We start from the raw sequence: 25,540 nt of genomic DNA, 5'->3' as shown, positions 1-25,540 counted from the left end.
CCAAACTAGAGGAGGGCAAGGGGCGGGGAGCTGGAGCAGACATCGGCTTACACCTAGGAAAATGCAACACGGCTTCAGGATGGCGCGCCCCCGCGTGACAAGCACTATCTACGCGGGAGGCTAGGAAGGTGCACGTGAGGAAGACAAGGTCCCTGCCCTCACCAGGCAGTCTCAGTCTGTGTGTGTTTAACAGACAGGGAGACAGAGATACGGAGAGGAAAAAGAGAGAAACAGGGAAGGCTACTAACAAGTATAGCAACAACTGGGGGGGGGTAAAGTAGATCATAATGCTGAAACTGAGGTGGATACAGGGGGTTATGGGGACAGAAAACAGACCCCAATTCCATCTAAGATAAGGAAGGGAAAATGAAAATCAGAGTAAGTATTGCCCAAGTTTAGTGCTGAAGAAATATCAGGTTTTGCAGCAGAGAAAAAAAGCACCCCGGCCCGGGCATCAGCATGAACGGAGGTACTGAAAGTTACAAGCTTTTCCAAGTGGCCAGAAAGTAGATACATCCAGAAGAGCGCCCAGATGAGGCTGGAGGGTAAGCAGGGGCTGGACCATAAAGGGTGCAGTACACCATGCCAAAAATTAGGTTTTGATGACATGTTGAAGGGTACAAACTTACAGTTAGAAGATAAACAGATAGGTTCTGCAGATCTAATGCACAACACAGTGATTATAGTCAACAATACTGAATTATATACTTCAACGTTGCTAAGAAACTAGACCTTAAATGTTCTCATCACAAAAGAGAAATGATAATTATGTGACACAATGGAGGTGTTAGCTCATGCTATGGCGGTAACCAGATTGCAATACACAAATGTGTCAAATCAACACATTGTACACCTTAAACTTACACAATGTTTTATGTCAATTATATCTCAATAAAATAATAAATTAAAATCTTAAGTGGAAAAAAAATAAAAAAGGATGGCCACAGCACACGAGTCTAGAACGCCTCAAAATGGCTAGGGTTCAGCAAAGAGCAGCTTGGCACCTGAGCTTCTAAAAAATGTCATAAGAATACTTGTTTTAGTACCAGGATGGGAAAAAGTAGTTTACAGTTGTTCATATGGGAAGTAATACAATAATTAAATAATCATACAAGATGAAACTCCGTGTTTCACGTACTCACATCTGTAAACTTCCTTTTGCCTGTCGCTGTGTTTAAACATCTAAAATAAACGCAAGATATCACAATTTGAGTAGGATACAATTTAAGCCTGTCTACATTGCATAAGCACATTACCCATGATGTGCTTATGCAATGCAGACATTTGGATAAGTGAAAAAGTTCTCATTTGAAACCTTCACAGAAATGGAGTTAAGAGGTACACAACTCAGGAGACAAAGTGTATACAGAAATCTGAAGTCTAAAAACTGCAGAGCTCGGCTTTCCAGATCCCTGAAAGCCCACTGGGGTCTTCTGTTTTAGATAATTAACCTCTCACGGACTGCTTCGAGGAAATAACCCTGAACTTGAAGTCAGGAGATCTGTTGCCCTCCATCAACTATGCTGACAACTGGTCATCCTGAGCATCCCTCAACTGCATTAAAGCACATTCCTTCCAAAAATGTCATTTCTATACTCAATATGCTCCTGATAATTTTTATATTGATATTAACATTTCATAATACCATGACAGTTTACTAATGGATTTTTTGGTAAATATATGATAGTTTTTACATTAAAAAACATGATGAAGCTGAGGTCTCTGCTATATCATTACATCTCCCATGTTATACACCTGTTAAGCCTATATCCTATCTGCAAAAATATACATAGGACCATTTGCACATAATTCATTCCCATACCCAATAACCTCATAAACTATTTTCCTACCATTAAAGCACACTCACATTTAAGTTGGAAAGCCATTGCCAGAAAAATGCTTTCGGGAAAAAACCCCACTGAAGATGAAGTCTCATTAACTGGTGCTTTTTTCCTACTGTATACTTCATGAATTGCCCCGTCATAACTAACTCCAACCACTGGAATTAATTACTCCAGATGATTTAGAAATTGGTCTTCTCAATTCTTCTGAAACTTGCTGAGATCATCCCACAAAAGCTGGGGAAAGGGTATTAAAAAAGCAAAAGCAGTCTTTGAAAAATGGGGAAAATATAAGTCAATGGAAGCACACTCTTATCCTGTATCACAAGGGACTGTCATGAGTACCTGAGCAAAGAATGGGTGAGAAAGTGTTCTGAAACAGGTACACAGATAAACACACTGAAGATACAGTTTTTTTAAAAAATGCCTTTCTTGTATCTTATTCTTGGTTAGAAAAGAGTATGACTGTGGATGACATCTCACAGTAACTGTGAATCCTTAAAGAGCATTAAAGAATAAACCAATTATCAAGATTACAAACAAAAGCTACAAAGATAATACTCCACTGCATATTAAACAAATGTATCAAAATTGAGCTGTGGAGGGAAAACAAGACAACTACGAAACCAGCATTATTAAGTATTCGCTGGACCTTGGCCACTCTGAGTCAAAAATCTGTAGGCTCTGCCTGGCACTCATAAGGGATACATGCTCTTAGAGCAGCGCATAAAAAGATTTGTCCACCAAGTTCTTCCTCTTCACTTCTCCCCACCCACTTCCTTTTCTTCCAAAGGAGAGGGGCTCTCATTTACCCGCTGGTTTGCCACATCCTGTCTCTGAAGCTACTTCCTAGGAGTTGCTTGGGCTATTCTGAGAGAAGCTTTAACATCTTTATGCCCCAGACCAGCCATTTTCAACCAGTGTGCTGCAAGAATTTTTAAAACATGAGATACTTGACTATTTAGTCAGGGGCACTGACCTCCTTTCCCTTAGGCTGTCAAATAAAAAAAAAATGACAACAGCCAACACAACAATAGCCGTCAATGTTAATGCCCTGTCTTGAACCATAACTATATAGGTCATATAATAGAGTTGCATCTTACCGGTCATGTCGCATAATAAGGTTGTGTCTGATTGGTTAATTCTTGGTACCGGAAGTCCTTAAAGATACAAGTATAGGCACCTGATTTTTATGCTTTTTTAAAGGCAGGAGCAGTTTATTTTTATTTATTTATTGTAGAGAGAAGGGAAAGGAGGAAGAACGAGAAGGAGAGAAACACTGATGTGTGAGAGGAAACATCAATCAGTTGCCTCTCCCACACCCCCAACTGGGGACCTGGCCCACAACCTAGACAGGTGACCTGACTGGGAATCCATCTGGTGACCCTTCGGATCACAGGCCAGTGCCCAATCCACTGAGCCACACCAGCCAGGGTGGCACCTGATTTTTTTGAAAGGCACTTTGTAGCAAAAACAGTAGGTTGTTGTTGCCGTTATTATTATTATTAAATCAATCAAAATTACACCTTTTTTTTTGTCAGATTGGCAATGATATATTTTTTGGTGTGCTCCAGGATTTTAGTAATTTAGTTTATGTGTGCCATGAGATGAAAAGAGTTGAAAATCGCTGCCCTAAACCAGTAGTATATTTATGACATCCTTACCCACCGTACTCATACAGTCTAGTAACTAGACTCCTTCTACTTGACCAGATAATAGTCCCAACTTCTACCCTGACTGCTGTGGCTCAGTGGATTGAGCACCAGCCTGAGAACCGAAAGGTTGCTGGTTTGATTCCCAGCAACCTGGATTGTGGGCCAGGTCCATAGTTGGAGGCATGTGAGAGGCAACCGATCGATGTTTCTCTCTCACACTGATATTTCTCTTCCTCTCTTTCTCCCTCCCTTCCCCTCTCTCTAGAAATAAATAAATATAAACCTTAAAAAAAAATAAAAAACTCCCAACTTCCTTCTTGCCAGGCACTGAATTTAAGCACTTTACCTACAATAAAGTCAGGTAGAAGCACATCTCAGTCCCATCTGGGGCTCCAACTAGCCCAGCTTTTGCTTAATTGTTAAAAAATAAAATAAAAACATAAAGAAGAAACGATTCAAGAATGGTTATCAAGAAAAATCAATACATATAACATTGTATTTGAAATCAGTGAAAATCCAATACAGGCACTCCTTGCTTTACTGCACTGCACTTTGTTGCACTTCAAAGATGTGTTTTTTACAAATTGAAGGCAAGACCCTCCACCAGCACAATTACAACTCCCTCTACTGCAATACTCACATTACTGTGGTTGACTGGAACCAAACCCACTGTATCTGTGAAGCACACCTGCAGGGCAAATCTCCTGTCCCACGTGAGGTCTGTAAACTGGCCCCGACATCCATTCATTCCACACTTACAGATCACTATGCCAGGACGGGACTAGGGACAGGGCAGAGAGACTGGACTCTTGATCTCCAGAAGATCTCAGTGGAGGTGGTGAAACACAACGTATGTATGAAGGCCACCACACATACACGCACAAGTGGTTTGTCTCCTGAGTAGCTTACGACAGTCCCACTGGAGCTTTTCCAAGGGAGGCCAGGCAGTTTCACGGTCAACAAAATATCTGAGTTCAGCATTAAAGGAGAGGTAGACTCTCAAACACTGGCAATAAACTTGAAGGAGAAACACCAAGTGAATTGTAAATAGCGGGTAACATTTTATTGAGTGTTTACAGTGAGTGATTTAGGTGTTATGCCAAAGACCTTTAACCCTCAAAACAACCCTACAAGTTAAGTATTATCACCTTCATATTTACTAACGAGGAAGCGAGGTATGAGCAAGGTGACATAATGAGCCCTACTGACGTAGCGTGTTTAGGAGTGATGCCAGGACTCCAACCTCAGCGGCTGCCTCCACAGACCACTCCTGTCACACGAAGAGCCAGAATGGAGTTTGTGTCTGTGGGGGAGCTGGAACTTGAAGAGGAGCAGGGCATAATTACTCCTCTTGCCCCCTTAAATTGACTGAGATCTTTGTAATCAAGAAAGAAAGATTTTTTAAATCAAGAAGTCTGTCAACACTGACTACCTACTATCTGTGAGATACTGTGCAAAGAATTACTATCATCTGCTGTGTTACAACTGGACTTCCTGCTACAGACATCACCCCAGTGCAGGTTAATCGGGCCCCTCTGGCTGGCCAGGCACGTGTGTCCCTCGCAGAAGTCCCCACCTGAACAAAGAGTATGCCTACCCCAGTAGGGGAGGACCAGAGACCAGTCCATGGCACACCAGCTGCTGAGCTCCCAAGCCTCCCCAAGTCCTTTAGCTGGGGAACACAGAACACAGAAGCTTCTATGACAAATGAAAAGTATTGTTTTATTTCAAGTTTCAAACTTGGACCTATTGCTACATTTAAATAATTTATAGCAGTCTGAACACCAAAATCTGATGATTTTTAAAGCCAAGGAGCCAAAGGTATACTATTAAGAAAAAAAATTAACATTACTTTTTCTCTCCCTTTATATATATTTATTATCCTCCCCTCTGTTTTTTTTTTTTTTAAGGTAAATCGTATCAGTCAAATCCACACAGCATTACCCCTAGGCTGCAGCTGACTGTATAGAAATATGTCAAGACTTTACCGGCCCTTACCAAAGATAGGTCAAAGAAAGTCTGTGAGGGTCAACAGGAAATGAATTCACTCTGGGCTGGGGGCCTTGAACAATGAACAACTGAATAAAACAAACAACAAAAGAATAATTGTTAAAGAAAAGAAAAATAGTAACAACAAAAAGAACTGGTCACCTTTACTTATTTTGAACTCAACGTATAAATTCTTCCTTTCTTGTAAGACAGATCAAAGGGCAGGGAATAGGTCAGGGGAGAACACAGAAGCCAAGGAGTCAGGGGCCCTGGACCTTAATCCAGGCCTTCACTAGCCATTTTACACTGAATAAGCTGCCGCACCTCGCTGGGTCTGGATATCTTCTTGATACTTCCAGCAGATAGGAACTATCAAGATCTTTTCCATCCTAGCATTTAAGGACAGACAGGCAGCTACACTCAGGAGAGGAGTGAAAGGTGTTGGTGGTGAAAACGATGATTAATACAATTTAACGCTATTTTGGGCCCAAAAATAGCCTGCCCAGCTTAGTGCTACATTCACCTAATCAGCCTAGATTTATTGAGAAGGGGGAGGGGTGTGGGAGGACTGGTGGGTGGGAATCACAGCCACCTACAGTGAAATTAAACTCTGTTCCCAAATGAGTTCTGCTGAAGTGTGATTTATCCAGAGTGTTAAACAACTACCAGCAGCGTGAAACCATGTTACTGAAATTGTGTTACCGCACAAACTTAACTTTTTCCCCAAATGTGATTTGCAGAGAGGATGCAGAGCTGCCAATCCCATGTCTCCGGCCATCTGTCCTATCTGAGTCCCCGGAGAGGCGTGGGGGGAAAGTGTGAAAAGCCACAGGTGCCATGTATATTCAGCCACCGATGTCACATATCCATTAAGGAGCCCAGCATTTGCTGGAGATAAGTATTCAGCTCAGCATGCAAAAAAGGCTCATCGTCCATCCTCCACCCAGCCCCAAACGCTCCCTGAGCCTTCTCTGTGCCAGGCATGGGGCTGAGGGAACACCACAGAATGTCACCACCAGTCCCCCCCTGGGCGAGTAAGGGACTCTTGGCTGAAAGGCAGTACAGAGGTCCACAGGCAGTCTTAGCTGGCGGTGTGACCTGCACAAGGCCCTTAGCCAGAAGCAGTTTCCTATCTATGGAGTAAACACACATCCCGAATGTCTCGTGGACGAATTAGGAAATAAAGGGATATAAAAACAGTGAAGAATATTCAGAGCCTTGAAGAACAAATGCCGTGATTACCACCAACACTGTGACCCTCTGGTGCCAAGATGCTATAAACTGAAAATAATCAACCACCAATAATCCCTTTGCAGGTATTAGCAGAGCTGTGATCTTTGGAGCAGAGCGTCTTCTGCCTGCCTTTACTGCCATCTCAAGACCTGTTTAGTCATTCAACAAAATTTTACCAAACCAGATGCCAGGGCACATGATATGCATTGGGGATGATGATGATTAAGACCCAGTCCAAGTAGACAGAGTCACGCAAACAACGTAAGTGTGGGGGGATACGTGCAGAGTGCCCTGAAAGCAGCAGCAGACGACCAGGGCCTGGGATGGGGTGGAAGAGAGGTCTGCGGCAGATCTACAGAAGTGCTGACCTGTAAGTTGAGCTCCAACATATGATTAGGATTTCAACATGCACTGAGGGTGGAGAAAGAAATCCCAGAAGACGACACCGTACGAGCAGAGGCCGAAGCCCACTGGGGAAGATGTGTGGATGAACTATGGAGAAGCTGAACCCAAAATCTACCTAGAACTGATGATCCCCAACATCTGGCTAGGGCCACAAGAAGGGGGTGTTACCATCCATCCCTTTAAGTCGGTGACTACCCTGCCCTATTCCTTCACACACACACACACACACACACACACACACACACACACGCACACACAGCCCAGGAAATCCTCTTTAAACTCTTGAAGAGGAAAGCTGAGTTTCCTGGGTGGTGCTTGAGGTCCTAGAGAAGCTGGGAGAAGTCTGTGTTGGGAGGTAATGTGTGGCAGTTGTTTCTCAGCACCTTTGGGCAGCCTCCTGTTCACAGGAAATAATTCTGTTGCTTCCTGCACATCCCCCAAAATTCCAAGTGTGCTCGGCATTGTCTCCATTCTAAGTCTGTATAGATAAAAGAACAGGTGAAGAGCCCCATCACTGGGAGTTCTTTGGGAGGTTAAGAGTTTTCTCTCCTTTTCACCTGATACAGAATAAGGCACCCTGGGCCGGGAACCTGGGCCGGTTCTATTAATCATATTAATCATACAAAGCAGTTTACACAATGTCTATAAATCCTTTCTGCTGGGCAGGTGTTATTATGCCCATTTTATAAATGTGTATATGGACTCAAGGATCTGAAAGAACTTGGACAAGATCACTCAGTAAGGGTAGGAAATCAAACCCAAGTCTGCTGGCTCCAAAGCCTTTCCACTGAGCCACACCATCTCCAGGCTACGCTTTCTCAAAAGCCACAATCACAATTCAAACAGAACCTGCTGTGTGATAAGGCCAATTTTTCTTAACCCTTCTTTGTAGTCCTGGGTTCTTTTATCTGCCAAAAGATCTCCAAAATTCCTTTCAACAATAACATTGAATCTACTTAATATCTTAGAGCTCAAACGTGTGCTCAGTGGTAACATGTGTGATCATGCGGAGTTCATTATATAAACCCAAAGGCAGCAAAGCACTGCTATCGCCCCCACCTTGCAGAGAAGCAGCAGGCAGAGCGGTCACGTGGTGAGTTACCAGTTGCACCAGAGACGGAGCTCAGATCACACACTCTTCCTCTCCACAAGGCACTGTTGTTCAAAAGCAGTGCAGCTTAAAACTTCTAAAGCCTGCAGACTTGCAGACCCCTCTGGGAGAGAGGGTCTCGGGGAAGACAGGCACTTTCCTGGATATCCTGCCATCATTCTAATTTCTCTGTTTGTACTCTCTCTGAGCATACTCGTGCACATGACTTTCACATTTCTTTAGGAAAAACCCCAAAACTTTAATCTCTCAGTTTCTGAAAGACAACTTTCTAAATAATTAGACTATTGTAATGAAATCAAACACTACATTTAGGCTTCCTAAAAATATTACCTCAGCACAATGCCTCCTTTCCGTTCCCACATGCCTGTCCCCCAAACACACACACACATACTTCAGACTGTCATTTAGATACTGGAGTGTGTAATTTAAATGCCTTTAATAGCATCTACTAAAAGGACATTTGCACAGGAGTCTTCACTTTACTTTAACGCTATGATCCAAACTGGAGTTTTTACTTAATTTCAGGACTAAATTAGCAAATATATGGATGGCAAATACTGACAAAATTCAGACAAGATTTTAAAGTGCATTCAATTTGCCCATACATCCTTTCCAATTTTCAGCAAAAGTCCTTTTTGTCCATCCCTCAGGTCAGTGTCTGGTATATACTAGGTATACTGGTATATATCAGTTAAATCAATGTTAATAAATCTTTACCTTCTTAACACATAAGTTAGAAATCTACTGAAATGTTTGTCATACTCTAAATCTATTTGACCTCAATACAAATGCCATTCAAATCAACAGCAAATAACAAGCAGCTGCTTGCATTGAAAGTATACATACCTCTGTCACTTGACCTGTTTTGAAGTTGTCTTCTGATTCAGAAGACAAATGGTTAGCAGCTGCAAGTTCAATTACAAAGTGCTTGGTAGGAAGGCAGAGGAAGAACCAGAGAAAATCTAAGTGCTATTTCATATATTAAGCGTGGAATTTCTTTCCAACAAACATCTTTCATTTCCCTAGGGAAAACCAACACAGACATGCCCTTTGAACTTAAGAAAACACAGGGTTGTCCTTTGAAAAAAACCTAGTTTGAAGTCCAAGCAAAGCTGGGAGAGTAGGGGAGTCATTCCTTTTGCATTTGTATCTCCATTCTGGGTTTTGGTTTTTTTTTTCTTTAAGGCAATGTGGAGCAAAGGAAAAGCCACCAGTCCAAAGGCCTGGATTAATTAGATGTATGACAACAAACAAGTTACTTCCTGCCTTAGTCCTTCATTTTCTCCTTCACAAAATAAAATTGGCCTTTTCCTTCCCAATAGTGCTCTCACAAACATTGTGAACATTGCTAAAACCTGCAGGACTTTCTATAGAAAGCGTGGCAAGCATCAACCCCACAAAGTAACAGTAAGAAGGGCAAGGATTCTCTGTATGTGCAGGGAAAGCAGCATTAGGACAGGAAGTGGAGTGGCTATGGTGGGCGGACTAAGCCATCCACAAAAGAGCTCCAACTACAAAAGAAGATCAAGCTGAGGACTGAATGCACTGAGCCTAACTGCAGATCTAAGAGAATGCTGGCTATTAGGAGATGCAAGCATTTTGATCTAGGAGGAGATAAGAGAAAGGGCCAAGTGATACAGTTCTAAACTTCGTATTTTGTTTTATTATGTGACAATAAAATCCTAAGGATGTGTGGGAGGGGGACCAAGGCGGTGACATTAGACCTGGCTGGATAGCTCAGTTACAGTGTTGTCCCAATATGACAAGGTTGCAGGTTCCATCCCCAATCAGGGCACATACACGAAGAAACCAAGGAATGCATAAATAAGTGAAACAACAAATCAATATTTCTCTGTCTTTCTTCCTTCTTTCCTGTCTCAAAAATCAATAAAATTTTTTTAAAGAGTAAAATTAAGTAACCTCTAGGCACTAATCAAATTTTCTGCAATGGTGGAAATGTTCTAATCTGTAATCTCCAATACAGTAGCCACTAGCCATATGTGACCACTGGGACCCTGAAGTATGCTATGCAACTTAAGAAATGACTGCCCTACAACTGTAATTGAATAACAATAAAAATTAAAAAAAAAAAAAAAAAAAAAAGAAATGACTGCCCTGGCTGGTGTGGCTCAGTGGATTGAGTGCCAGCCTGTGAACCAAAGGGTCACTGGTTCAATTCCCAGTCAGGGCACATGCCTGGGTTGTGAGGTACTCATTTGGGGGCATGCGAGATGCAACCACACATTAATGTTTCTCTCCCTCTTTCTCCATCCCTTCCCCTCCCTCTAGAAATAAATAAATAAAATAAAATAAAGTTTAAAAAAATGATTAAATGATTAAAACTTTATTTAATTTGAATTAATTTAAACTTAAATAGTTACATATGGCTGGTAGCTACAGTTTGGAGAGTGAAGCTCTAAAAAGACCTCTCGCATTTTATGCAATCTCTGGGGGGTGTGTAGGAAAAAGCATGGGTGTTAGAGTAGAACAGACCTGGGTTCTAAACTTAGTTCCACCACTTACTAGTTGTGCAGCCTTGCACAAATTACTTAACTTCCCTGAATTTCATTTTCCTTATATGTACAATAGAATATTATGACCTTTCTTGCAGAATTTTAGTGCAAATTCAAGATAATGGATGTAGATAGACCGGACAGACCCTCAATAAATGGTAGTTATTTTTCCAGTTATGATATCCTTCAGGGAGAAGAGTTTCATGTCTTTTGACTTCATCCCACTATTCCTTCCCAATCTAGGAGCCATACTTAATTACACCCTACAGAGTAACAGCTGTGGCCCTACAGATGCAGCTACAGATGCAGCCCTTGTTTTTCAAAAAGAAAGCAACTTGCTCAGGAATCATTCCAAGTCCTCCGCGATGGGTGAGCCTTCTGTAATCCAAGTCCTCTGAGCCTCCGGGAACTGCTGATTTCCGCTTACCCTGTGTCCCCTCCACCTCACACCAGCATTCAGGAATTCACAAAACTCCTCCCTGTGATTGCCTATCAAGCTGAAACTTTATTCAATGCAATTAAAACATCTGTTGGTGGTTTCTGGTACTTTCCTCACTAACTCTGCCTTTGACTTCCCCTAATATTTTATGGCCTTCTTAAAATTTAAAAATGCCTACAACTATCTTTTTCTTTTCTTTTCTTTTTTTTTTGGTAATTTTTCAGTATACTCAGAAATAGAAAAGCAGCAAACTACATTTATGGCCAACCCAGCATTAATTTAGTTAGCAAAATAAAACAAGGCAAAGAAGACTCTTTTAGGAGTATGCCAGTAAAATAATAAGTATTACAATCTCTATCTAAATTAATATAATGTGTTAAGAGCTTAGTCCAAATGTTCCACTGGTCCTTCCTTTGGTAAATGGTTTTCCATGATTTAAATGGCCAAGTTTACACAAGTGAACACAAATGGCTAAGGTAAGCAGGATAAATTTTCTATGATTAACAACTGTTGGAATGTTAAGCTGCTCTCATTTCCCCACCATTCCGCAGGCTGAGGCAGGGCATGGGGAGAAGGAGCCGGAAAGAGGGGCTGGGGAGAGGGGGACTGAAATGCAGGCTGGCATTCGGTAGGATTTCAATCTGGATCTGAGTAAGCCAGTACACAAAGGTTCACATTTAGCTTGGAGTTCATGCTTGGACTTCTGAGGCCTCCCCCAACAAGGACGTTCTCGAATGATCATTTACTGAAGGATGTATGAAATCAAACAGTGCAATAATTTTGACTCTGGACCCTCAAATATAATGAAGTTCTCATCTCACTTCTCAGAACTGACCCAGATATGTAAGTTTAACTCAATAAAGAAGGAAACATAACCTGGATCAGGACAAACCTAAGAATATGGCAATATGACTGGCTTATTAGTCATGTCTTCTTCCAGCTCCCCAAATTTCAAGATTTAACCTGAATCTAGAACCCAAGTGGATCATTCACCTACCTCAATTGTGCACTTAAGAGCATTCAAGATTCTGAACCTTTCCCAGTAACAGTTAAACTCAAAATAGGTCAATTCCAGAAAGGCATTCATTTCAAGGGGACTTTTGTCTGCGGTTATTTTGAAAACCACCGCTTTTAAAACTATCATTTTGAAGCTTAAAAATAGGCCCCCTTACTAAGGATCCTGGACTAAAATATTCTTTCCTTCCCCCATTTCTTTATTTCCCCTTCCCCTCAAACATCTGGGAGAGTGCTAACAGAGAGGTATCTTCTCCATAGCTTCAGATTATTACTTGAAAAGATGTTTTTAGCCCTGGCTGGTATGGTTCAGTGGGTTGAGTGCCAGTCTGAGAACTGAAAGGTTGCTGGTTTGATTCCCAGTCAGGGCACATGCCTGGGCTGTAGGCTAGGTCCCCAGTTGGGGGGTGCGAGAGGCAAATAACTGATGTATCTCTCACGCATCAATGCTTCTCGCCTTCTCCCTTCCTTCCCTTCTCTCTAAAAATAAATAAATAAAATCTTTAATTTTTTTTTAAAGAAAGAAAAGTAGTTTTCTAAAAAAATTATTTTTAGGATAATTGGATAAAGTTACCAAAATTCAGCATTGGGTAAACTGGGAAAACTTTCAAACCAAGTAAATGTCCCAAATGAAAACACGTAATACATACACCATAAGAGAGTAAGTCGGGATGAAAGCTCAACCACATCTCTTTCTACTTCAGCTGTGTGAACTGCCAGCAAGTTCCTTCCCCTCTCTGGGGACGGTCTCACGAACGAAGGCACTCAACTAGAGGGCCTATAAGGTCCCATCCAGCTCTAACAGGCTCCACTTCTAAAGCTGGGCAGCTGCTTCCTATGTTCATGGCTCCTTGGAAAGAGCAGAAAAGTCCTTGGCCCAGAAGCTCCTTGGGAAGCTTCATTACACTTGATAGTGTTCCCTTGGAACACAAGAACTGCTATTGAGAGCAATGAAAGATGAGACAGCTATAAAATATAAAAGGTGTGGAGAGGAAAAATTGTGTTTTGCAGATGACACTAGTAAATCTAGAAATGCAAATATATTCAATCAAAAATTACTAGATATAATATGTAAATTCAACAAAGCTGCAGGAAATAAACAATTCATACAAATCAAACCACAGTGACGATGGAAAGACAAATTTTATCTTCACCTAAGGACATTTTTTTTCCCTTTGCAAGGGAAAGAGATAAACATCGATGTGAGAAACATCAATTGGTTACCTTCTCATACATGTCCTGACTGAGGATAGAATCCGCAACCTGCGTATGTGCCCTGACGGGGAATCGAACCCATGGGACAGACGACTGAGTCACACAGGCCAGGGCAGAAAAACAAATTTTAAAAAGTTCAATCACAACAGCATCAAAATATTAAGTATTTGAAATATTACCTCAGGGCACAAGAGAATTATTCAGAAGAAACTATAACAACTATAACAAGAGAATTATTCAGAAGAAACTATAACACCAGAAGGAAACATTAATAAATGGAAAGGTATACCATGAACATTTTTAAAGTTTTAACCTACCCTTATCAAATTTGAAAAACAATAATACTACCAAAACTGCATAAAGTTAAAAGGAAATTTTAGAAATAGAACAAGATAACATGAAGACCAAATAAAGATAAACTTGAAACTATAACAGATGGATAAATAAATCATATTTAATAAACTCCAGTAAGATACTAGAACTCATTATGGCGAAAAATTAACTTAGACCCATACCTCACGCCAAACACACTAATTCATTAACTCCACATGGGACAAAATGTTACCCATTTAAGGGAGAGAAAAGGCTGAAGAAAATGAAGCCGCATACTCCTGCCAGTTATGAAGAGATGATGGATGTCTAAATACTAACGAAAAGTTAGCTATTCCATAAAAAAGACATGCTTCTGAAGACTAAAAAAAATTTTTTTCTTAAGTAATACAACATAAATATCACAATGGGGCAATGTAGTAACCACATAATATAAAAAACTTCAAAATACAAAGCACACTGACCTACGGCTTCAATAAACCAGTAGACAAGTAATTATACAGTACATGGATTAACAAAAGATATAACCTAAGGAAAAAAACAAAATACAAAGCATATAAAAACTATTGACATATTTTTAAAAATAGTCAGCGGTTGACAAAAGTTTACACATGACTTTTCAGAATGTCCAGCTGGCAGCACAAAACCGCACCACCTACCTCTCCGGCTTCATCTCCTGCGACCAGCACTGGTGCTCCAGGAGCACTAGACCACTAGCTGGCTCCTCCGCGCACCCCAAGCTTTCCCACTGTGTAAAGTGGCTCACTGTCACCCTCTTCCTGCCTCCCCCCTCCCCAAACATTCCCATTGAAATCCCAGCCATCCTTCAAGACCTAGCTCAAATGTCATCTCCTCCACGAAGGCTCTCTTAACCTCTTCCACTGCATGTGCGTCTCCCTCCTCTCGACGAGCTCCCACAGTACCTTCTTTGTGCCTCTTCTTTTAGGGCACTTCTCTTACTCTACAGCCACTTGTTTCCTTCTCGTGCCCCTGCAACCTCTTCCTCCTGTGTGCGATTTTAAGATCCTTGGAGGCAAAAACAGCCTTACTCACCTACCTACAGCTTCCAGCATAGTGAATTACGTTCAGTGAGCAGTCACTACATGTGAAACTGAACTGGTGAAATACAGAAAAATAATCCCATTTCACAAATACGGCCTGGCTAACTATTAAAGTAAAGCAGATTGACCTTCAAAGGAGCCCTTGTACTGCCTATTAAACTACCAAAAAACACTAAACTTAAAAAAAAGAAAAAAAAACCCTTCCTGAATCTTGAGGAAACAGTTGAAATATACATTGTAAGTTAGTTGTATTATTTTTTGGAACACATTCTGTTAATGTGTAACAACAGTGGTAACACAGTTCATTGCCTCTGATTCTATGTATGAAGTAATCTAAAAGCAGAACAAAATTAATTGATTCAAAACATTTACAAGAGTATCAATAAATTAACAAAGTGTCATTTGTGAAACCGGACCCTATCAAATTCTACTCTCACCCAAAAATAAATAACAAGGATTTATGAGGATTATGTCCCCGTGTAAAAACTGGCAAAGAGTCTTCCACTCACCAGCTGATCACAACTCTCTAACACGTATATATGGAAAAACCAAAAGTAAACCGGAAAACGTAATGTCTGTAGGTTCTTTCTTTAAAAGGTATTTGTATATTCAATTTTTTTGAAACTTGTGCTCACGCAGGCAAATATTCAAAGAAAGGGTAAGGGGAAAAGAGGTCACTGTATCCTTGTCCACTTTTCCTTCAACTCCCATGTAACCTATTCTCAATCTGACTCCTTTGCTGACATCAAAGTAGGATGCCCCTGGGACCTACCCCAAAGAAACTGGGGGCAGGATCAGCATTTTTAGCAGCAGGACCTGTACCAGGATTCAGAGAACACCTGCTACGTTAAAACAAAACACCATTCATTGTGGGAGGTGTTAACTCTGCAAACAGGTCTGTGAGCCTCCAAACAGTTCTGGGTTTCAGGCAACAGAACCAGGACACAGGACATAAAGTAAAACCACAATCAAGTATCAGTAAGAGACCAGGATGATTTTTCAAAATTGGCAGCTTCTGGAAGGAAGACAACAGGAACAAAACCCAAGGCTTTCTTCTTAGGCTCACCTCATCTTCCCAGCCTGCGGGTTCTCCAGATCTGTTTTCTCAGCATGTCAGAAAGATTCACCACTGCTTGACCTGTGCTTCCTGTGGATATGCTGGAAACAATTACCAATTTGTATGGACAAAAGCTAGCAAGAAGTTTGTTTAAACATTATTTTGGCTTTGTCCACTCTACCAAAAATTATTTACTTGGTGTCAATAGTTTTAAAAGACCCAGGGTCCAAAACAGTATGGTCCCTAATAATCAAGAAAGTATTTATGATTAAAACTGATACTGCATTTATGTTTATTATACAATGTTAGGCCAGACGTTCAAAAGGAGAGAAATATGGGTTACTTAAGAAGGGCATAACACTTAGGATGAATTTTGTCCTTTGGGTACTTCTAACAATGTATTATGAATTTTTCCAAACACACAGGAAGATGGAAAGACTGAAACAGTGAAACTCATAAACTGACCAAATAAAATAAACGATTGTGAACATCTGCCCCATTTGCTTTATCCACTGCTGTGCATTTTTTGCTAAACCATTTCAAACTAAGTTTCATGCATCACTTATTACAACACCCTCCTACACAGTCATAATACTATTGTCTTAAAAAAAACAATAACTCTCTATACAATTCCCTAATTGACACAACAATGCATTTTATAGCTTTTTCAATTTTCGACCCAGTACCCTATTGAGGTTCATGCATTCCATTTACTTGGCATGTTCCTTAGCCTCTTATTCTAGAACAGCACCTCTACCTATTCCCCACCCAGACTTTTTTCCTATGCCACTGACTTTTTAAAGAGACTGTGAGTGTTCCACATCCTGGATTGGTCTGATTGTGTCCTCCTGGTGTCATTTAACTTGTTTCTCTGTCCCTGTATTTGCTGTAAACAGGAAGTTAGATCTCAAAGCTTGATTAGATGCAGGACTGGGTTACATTTTAAAGGATGGACAGCATATAAAATGTCCAAATCAACATGATTTATCAACATTTGCAAATGTGGTAAAGAACAAACGGCAAGAATCAGCTTTCTGAGACGGAAGAAACCACAGCTGGCACCCTTAACAACACTTCCCATTGGGATGGCACCCCAGCAGCCATAAGTGCTTTCTTACACATTGTTTCAGATGATGCTCACCTGCCCACCTTCCCTCACAAGTTTGTTGTCTTGGGTTGGCCAAAAGGCTGTTTAGTTTTTTCCGTAAAATAAAAGACACATTTTTCATTTTCACCAATAACTTTATTGATTTGGACATTTTGAGTATGTCGGCTATCTCCTGTGTGGTATATCGTTGATTGTTCTCAATTAATGTCTCAATTTACTCGCTGTCAACTTCAACTGGTCTACCCAACTGTGGAGCATCGTCCAGTGAGAAATCTCCAGCATGAAACTTCACAAACCACTTTTGACACATTCGATCAGTCACAGCACCTTCTCCATACATGGCGCAAATCTTTTTTTGTGTGTCAGTTGCGTTTTTACCTTTCTTGAAATAATAAAGCACAACATGCCAAAAATGTTGCACACTTTCTTCCATCTTCGATATTACAATGGCTACACAAAAAGTCACCAATTTTGGTAAGTTTTTTTTAATGCACGCTGATATGACAGCTGTCACAATATAGTCTAACAAAATTGTTTTGAATGAAGTTAAAGACAGCTAAGCATTACTAGAGCCATCTTACCAAAATCAAATGATCTTTTTTGGCCAATCCAATATAATCATTCTTACTTTACTAATGAGGAAAACCAAGGTTCAGATGAGATTTAGGCTATGTTTTAAAAGATAGGTCATATTCATTCATTCCAGACACCATGCTAGATGCTAAGGAAGTACCAGTACATGAGACAGTCATGGTCCCTGCTGTCACAAAATCTAAAGTGTGGTGGCAAGTACAAAATAAAAATAAAATCACACAGGAAAGCAGAGGAGGACATTCCAGACTAAGGAAATCATGTGAGCAAGAGGAGAGAGAGCTAAGAAGCAGTATGCTGAGATCAGGAGGAGGACAAATACATACTCAGTGTGGACCAACGCAGGTGAATTGGGAGAGAGAGAAAAATCAAACTAGACGGGTACAGCTACTCTACTACTGAAGTATTTTCTCCCTTTCTTTCAAAATGTGTAAATTAGTGAAAGTAGAATTTTGTAAGTGTTTATGACCAAACGAGAGCTGCATGCACATCTCGTCATGGGCTAAGTCATCTTTGTGAATCTTTGCCGTTCCTTTATCCGCTGCAAGGAAAGACATCCTCCCCAAACACACGGACTTCAGCGGGACGTACTTTTCACCAGCAACTGTTCTCAAGAGACACCACCACCGTTAGTTACTGCAGCAACAAACCGGCAGAAGCATCCAAGTTCAAAACTACAAAAGCAGTTACAACCACTTCAAAAGCTCCTAGTTATCTTGAAAAGACCATTGGAGAACCCTCCCTGCCCTCAAAAGAGAACATCAACCTATCACAACCTTTGTGTTCCCTTCCTTAAAAGCCTCACACGCTAACATGTGTGTCCCTTACAAGCCTGGCAGATTTGCTCATGCTATAAACTATGCTCTGACTACAAAGATTCAGTAAGTCCGAGTGTTTCAGGGTTACCTTGAAACAGTTCAAAATCCAAAGTCTGTAGATGCCACCAAAGTCAAGTAATGCACCCTCCTGTTTATTCAGCACCTTGAAGCTGTCAAAGTGCTTAGAGTATTTAATCTTTCCTCAATACTCCTTTAAGGTAGGAATATTTAATCAACAGATCCCTACGGAGTACCTCTTAGGGTACTGTAGGGCCCAAAACTGTTCTACACACTGAGCAAGAAACAAAGCCAAGCCCCCACCCTCAGGAAGCTTACATTTTAGTTGGGGAGGGGCAGATAAATACTTGTGCACAATGCAGTGTTGGTTAGTGGCAAGCGCTATGAAGAAATACACTGCAAAGAAAATGGAGTGGAGAACCACAGCAAGTGTTATATAGATAGTGATCAGGTCGTCCTCTACATGGAGACGCTTGAGCAGAGTGTGAAGGAAGTGAGGAAGCAAGTCACGTGGGTATCTGGAAGAGCATTCCAGGGAGAGGGAAGGGCAAGTACAAAGGCCCTGAGATGGGAATGGGCCCACCCTACTGCGGAAGAGCACGGAGAATAGTGTGGCCAGACAGAGTGCCTGAGTGAAGGGAACAGTGGAAGAAAACGAAGGACCTCATTAGGTAGGGCATTATAAGCCATTAAGGTAAAGATTTTGTAAATTATTATCTCCACTTTACAGATAAGGAAACTAAAAGTCAGAAAGTACAAAGGACTTGCCTAAGGTCAAACATTCCACAGGGAACTCTCACAAGGATCCAAGAGGAGCTGTGGTACAAAGACAGTCATAGCCGCACTGTTCCAGGCAGCAAGGCGTTGGAAACAAGTGGTCTAACTGGAGAGGAATGAGTACAATGTGGTACATGCACATGACTGACTGCCCTGCAACCAGGAGAAATAATGAACTAGATACAAATAAAGCATTATGAACAGAGCTCAGAAACATGCTATCTGGTTTTTAAAATTAAAAGGTAAGACACTCAAATAAAAGTTTGGGGTGATCACTGCTTCTGTTCAAATACTCTAGATCCAAGAAGACTCCCACCTAAAGATCAGTGTGGCCATGTGACATGCTTTGGCCAATGAAATGGTTGCAAAAGTGACAAGTGACACTTGCAGGCAGAAACTTTAAGAGCCAAAATGTGGTTCTCAAGATTCCCTTCTCACATAAGCATATTTCAGAGACAGCACTGCCATCAGTCTGGTCCCTGATGGCATCCAATCAACAAAGTTTCCCACTGACCTGCAAGCGTGTTAAATTAGTAAGATTTTGTGATTGTTACCTCAGAAGAACCTAGTTTATCGTGCCTAATGCAGACTTATAGTACAATAGCTTTTTTAACAAAAAGTGAATATATTTAAGATATACAAGGTGGTGATTTGATAAACGGATATACAGTGAGATGATTACTATAGTCAAGCTAATTAGCCATATCCACCTCCTCACATAACCAATTTGTGTGTGTGGTGAGAGACCTAAATCCACTCTGAGTAAAGCCCCAGTTCTCGCTACCGCGTATTAACCACAGCCATCGTGCTCTACATCAGCTCCCTGACGCACGCGTGGGCACAACTGCGCTTGTACACCTGACCAGCGTCTCCCCATCTCCACCACTGCGCCACCCTGATAACCACCTTTCTACTCTCTGCATCTGTGTTCCACTTTCTTAGATTCCACATGTAAGGGATAAATGCACTATTTTTCTTTCTGTGCCCAGTTAATTTCATTTAGCACAATGTCCTTCAGGTTTATCCAGGTTGTCGCAAATGGCAGGACCTTCTTCTTTTTTTAAGGCTGAATAGTAGCACAATAGCATCCAGCACTCTAAGCACAGAAATACAAAAAACAGTATTACCTACCTCCCAAAGGTACACATATACCCAACGAATGGGTGGAACTATAAGAATCTATCAAATACCATAGAGTAGGTGAGCAGTACCTATGAAGGAAAAGAAAATGGGGATGGGGAAATGAGAGTAAAAGGGAAAATCAAAGAAAAAAATGAAAAGGTACAAAAAGATTTGTTAAACATATTGCACAAACATTACAAACTTCATTCACTCACTGATTCACTGAACAAACACTGGCACAGTTATTATGTGCCAGGTACTGTATTCTAAATACAGAGCAGTGAATCAAAAAATGGCAGCACTATGAATATAGTTCACGGTGTAAAGAAGCAATAGATATTTAAAATACCCTAGTAAAAAATTACAGACAGTGAATGAGTGTCATTTAAAAATGAGGTGACATGAGAAAAAGGGATCTACTTTAAACTAGGTGGTCTGTGAACATCTCTGAGGAAATGACATTTAGGAGAGGTGAAGATTGCTTCCTTCCTAGCTTGGGAAGAGAAAGGGATGATTCAGTCCCAGGCAAAAGGAACAGCACGTGCAAGGGCCTGGTGGGAGTAGACCATCCCCTGGAGGAAGTGAAAGAGGACCGACCAGTGGGGCAGAAAAAAAAAAAAGCAGCAGGAAATGCGAATAAAGAGATTGGTGGGGGGAGGGGGAGGGGGGAATCACCCCTTGTCTCATAGCCCAATATAAGAAGTTTGGACTTTATTCTAACTGCAACAGGACCATGAAAACATTTTAAACAGGGAAATAGGATCTTATTTCCAATTTCTTTCATTCTAACACTTAGCAGCCTTGCAATATGATCACACGTTTTTGCAAAACTTGCGAAATAAGTATTTTTGCATTCATTTTCTTCTAGGACCTCGCAGAACCTGCATAAAATAAACTTCAGGTCCCATATAACTCAGCTTGATCTGAATGGGTAAGTGTTACATTAGACGTAAATCCCAAGGTACCAGGGAGCCACACAGGAGAATCAACCTTGCCAACTTAGTATCAAGAGTAAGTCTTCACTGTCAATGGATTTTTTTTTCTTCTTTAGTTTACATTGTATGATAGGTTCAGAACTGTGCCCTGGTCTAATTACAGAAACCACGAGAACAGTATCTTTGCTTGAGAAACACTCTTGAAGGTAAAAGATGAAGATGTGTACAGCTCTCCCCCTGTTAGTGCCAGGAAGTGTAGTGGGACAGTCCCTGTTTGTATCAGGCAGCCTACACAAAGATGCCTCCTATTGTAACACAGCAATGACTCATGGAGGTAGATGCAAATGGCACAGAAAACTAAGCAAGGGAGAGTCGTTCATCCAGAAGCAAAGGCATCTTAATAAACACATGTACCACCAGGAATGAAAATTACCTTCCAGTTTCCTTCAGCCTTCTCAACGTTTACCCAGTAACGAAGGTACCAACAGCTAACATCTATGGAAGATTTACTATGTATTAGCTTATTTAATCTTGAAAATTACCCTAAATCAGTTTTATCATTAGCCCCATTTTCGCAGATGAAAAAACTAAACCTAAGCCACAGAAAGATTTGTCCCAAGTCACAAAACCACAAGTACCAGAGCAAGCTTCAAACTAAGGCTGACTTCAGAGTTCAACCTCTTAACCACCCAGATTTTGGAATGCTCCCAGTCCCTCCCAATTTTTTCTGCCACTGACTAGGGCACTTTCTTTTTTTCCATCCTGTACTGTTTTCAGTTAATGAAATGTCTCCCCTTTACAGGAATACAGCTGTGGTGTCACAATTAACAGAATGACAACAGATACTTCCACTTAATTCCTTCCTCCAAATACGAGAAGGATGATTAGGCCACAACATTCAGCCAGAATCCACTGTGATAAAAACAAAAAGGTCAAAAGTATGACCTGAAAACAGTGACCGTTACTAAGGAATCCCCGTCTCTGGGGGTTTTCAGTCTATTTTAAGGACATAAAATTCTTACAAACTAAAACTGAACGAGTATCTGCAAAGCAATACACTGACCTGTAGAAGTCAACAGCATGCCAGACAGACACTACAGTACTGAAGAGGGGGTTTGTTGGGAGCAGGTGTGAGGAAATTGGCTGAGCTCACACCACAGGTTCACCAATGGTCTCATGATCATTACAATAGACATTCGCCAAGCCAACAGGTCCCCGGAATATTAAAATCCAGAGAGGAAAGTTACAGACATCACCAAAGGGCAGAAGGTCCAGGCCTTCTCTATTCATTTCATTAGGTAGCTTCCTAGTCTCCAGCGTTCCGGCAAGAGATTAAAAGCCAAATCCTCCAGCTAGCAGTCTCTCCCCCAGTCTTTCTTGTCTCTTACCCAAAACCCCAAAGAGTTGTGGGAACTCAGAAACCCCTAATAAAACAATCTCATCATTATTTAATGTGTTGGCTCCTGAGCAACACTGGAAGCTACAAAGATGGAGCACCTCGTGTGAAGTGTCCATGGCGATGGTGTTCATGTCTCAGGTCAGGAATTTAGGGCTCAAGGGCAAGGTGAGTAGTGATTTGATGAATGAATGAATGAATGAATGAAGTCAGATGAAGAGGAAGCCGCTCCCTATGAGACCAGATAGTTTCCAGGAAGAAGGGCAAGGACCGGGAATCCCCAAAGTCGGCAATGGAAGAGACACCGGGGTGTCGGTGTACATTCGCCCCCGTTGGCCAGGCAGAGGGCCAGCGACAAGGCACTCCCGGCCCACAGGTGTCAGGCAACAAGGCGAGGATGCTGCTAGCTGGTCCCAACTCCACTCCATACTCTGGGCCGATTTCAAAGAAGCAGATGCGATCTTCATTATTTCCAAGACATTTGTCCCTTCTCCCCATTACAGGCCAGAATCCCAGAGGATCGCATTTATAAAACAGCTGAGGACGGGCGGTAGAAGAACCAGTTTTTATTTTCTTGTGGCCAGGGGTGACTGAAAAGGTCGGAAAAGGAGGAAAAATCGAGACTCGCTAGGTCCACTAACTAGTCTGAGTCAGGAGCACAATCAGTGCTTAGTCACCAATACCTCGGCGGACAGGAGTTCTTCGCCCCTGCCAGCCCCAGACGTACGTGACGAACTCGAGCTGAGCCCAGCGCGCGGCGCACACCCGCTGTTCCTGCACCCCAGCGGGGGCCTCCCCAGTCTGGCCCCGCGCTCGCCGCCCACCCCATACTTACTCTGCCGAGCTGGTCCCGTTAACCGCGGAGCCGTCTGGGGCCGGGTTCAGCTGGATGGGCGTCGGCTTCTTCTTGGGCATTTTGAACCTGGGAAAGGCGCTTCCAACTCCGAGAGGAAGGCGGCCCCTCTTGCTTCCTCCCTCTGCAAGGTCCCGCGCCCGTCGCGCGGAGCCAATTCGGGGCCGCGAGCAGGGGGCTGTCTTTGCGGGGCGGCGCGCGGTCCAGTCAGCGCTGCTGGGCCGGTGGCGGTCTGGCGGGACCCCCGCCCTACTAGCACGGGGCTCGGCTCGGCGCGCAGAGAACGAAAGGGCTACCCAGCAGGCGCAGCTCGGCAGCCCGGGATTCCCTCCTCTCTCTCTCCCACAGTCAACCGGTCCCTCGGGCTCCAGCGGCTCCGCCGCTCGCGCACCAGAACCCTGCTCCAACCAGAGCCCGAAAAAGTGCAGCCGCCGCCCTCCCCGGTAGCTCTGCACAGCGGCCCCTGGGAGGGACTGGAGAGTGGGGGAGGGGCGAGAAAGGGGACTGCTGCCTTCTACGCGAACCTACTAGGCTCCGCCTCAATTGCCTCGCAGGCAGCCAATGCGAGCAAGCCTCGGAGGCAGATGACGCGGAAATACGTCACGGGGGCGCGGCCAGCAGCCCCATAGGCGGAGTCCGGCGCGGGCTCCACAGCGCCCTCTACTGGCCGGAGGCACCCAGGTGGATCCACCGGGAAAGGAGGTCGTGCGTGCATCCTCGTACTCATCTGGAGCCGAGGCGAGTTTGTCCCGGCCAGGGTTACCGAGCTGCCTCCTCCTCTATGGTGACTGGAGTCCTCCGGGCTGCGTTACGTTGACAGAGATTAAATAACAAAATAAAATAGGAAAAGGACCCCTTCTCTTATCCAAAGGAAAGGCGGCGTGGAGGAATAGAAAACTTGTTTAGGGGCTCCTTGCGCCTAACGAACTGGAAAATACTACTGATTTACTGACGAGGGTATAGGAAGACGGATGGTGCAGATGAGGTTGTAAATTGGGGCAACCTTTTTGAGAGCAGATTGGTAATATTTTTTAAAGCCTTAAAAATAAACCCTTTCATCCAGTAATTCCAGCTCTATGAAACTTGAATATTAAGACGTGAATAAAGATCTTAATAAAATAAAAGACGCACAATGCCTATTCAAAATGCACGTTCAGTTTTCCTCATCACCTTTGCCCTCCCTAAAGTATTCAGTCCTAAAGGCTTTACCTGTGCAGAACAAAGCAAGCACCTACACCTGGTGGTCCAGAGCAGGATGTTAGCCCCCCAGCAGGGAAGGAGGCTGTAGAAACCTGAGAGGATGAAGAGGGCTTGCCCACCAAGGAGGCAGCCCTACACTGGCCCTAGAGCCAAATGGGTAGGGCAAGGCATCCAAGAGGGGGAAGCATGGCCGCTTAGATGGGAGTCTAAATATGATTAAAGATAGTAGAGCCAGGTCTCTCACCGTGGGAAAAAGAAGTTTCAAATCAAGAAAGGAAGGAAAGGGAAAGGAAGAAAACCCTGTGGTGTGGCATTGGAATTGGAGGTATTGGTATTAACTCACAGTTTTCAATATATAGGAAGAGATGATATGTGAATGTGTGTAGGTAGATGTGATCCTGTATTTATGCATATTAAACATGCAAACTTTTATGTCAGAGTACAATAATAAACATTAAAAATTAATTGACACTAACTTTTTCAAAGCAATGTACGTTGAGAAACAAGACAGGCTATCTGAAATCTGGTACAATTTTATATTTACTAGTGCAAATGAATACTAGTAGGATTTTTAGCAATTAATTTTCAAGGCCTTGTTTTCACGCTGTGAAAAAATACAAAATTCCTCCAACACTGAAATATTATGATTCTATGAATGCTGCTGAGGGTCAGCCTCATTGAGTAGTGTTCCTAAGTCCCCACTGTAGCCTGGGGAGTCCAGATTAAGAAGCCCTAGTGATTTAAGTTACCAGAATAGTCCAAGATAGGAGAGTTTTCCTCCTTTCCATTATAGATAGGCTTTCATTGATCCTGTTTACTTTCCCTGAGTCCCAGACGTAAGTGCTGATCAGACAGACAA

General features: G+C 42.3%; 1 protein-coding gene and 1 pseudogene across 1 annotated transcript in view; one reads left to right on the top strand and one right to left on the bottom strand.

Moving 5' to 3' along the window:
* The window catches only part of MAP2K1 (mitogen-activated protein kinase kinase 1), a 77,508-nt gene extending 53,523 nt beyond the window's left edge, over positions 1–23,985 (bottom strand). The window contains exon 1 of the mRNA XM_024567676.4: positions 23,464–23,985. Within this exon, the coding sequence (XP_024423444.1) occupies positions 23,464–23,543 (80 nt within the window). The 5' untranslated portion in view covers positions 23,544–23,985. The remainder of the gene's footprint in view (positions 1–23,463) is intronic.
* On the top strand, positions 6,398–9,880 carry LOC112311577 (large ribosomal subunit protein eL42-like; annotated as a pseudogene).
* Positions 23,986–25,540: the final 1,555 nt, after the last annotated feature.

Source organism: Desmodus rotundus, chromosome 7 (genome assembly GCF_022682495.2).
Source record: "Desmodus rotundus isolate HL8 chromosome 7, HLdesRot8A.1, whole genome shotgun sequence".
NCBI lineage: Eukaryota > Metazoa > Chordata > Mammalia > Chiroptera > Phyllostomidae > Desmodus > Desmodus rotundus.
The sequence above is the reverse complement of the archived record's forward strand: the minus strand, read 5'-3'. Positions and strand labels throughout refer to the sequence as shown.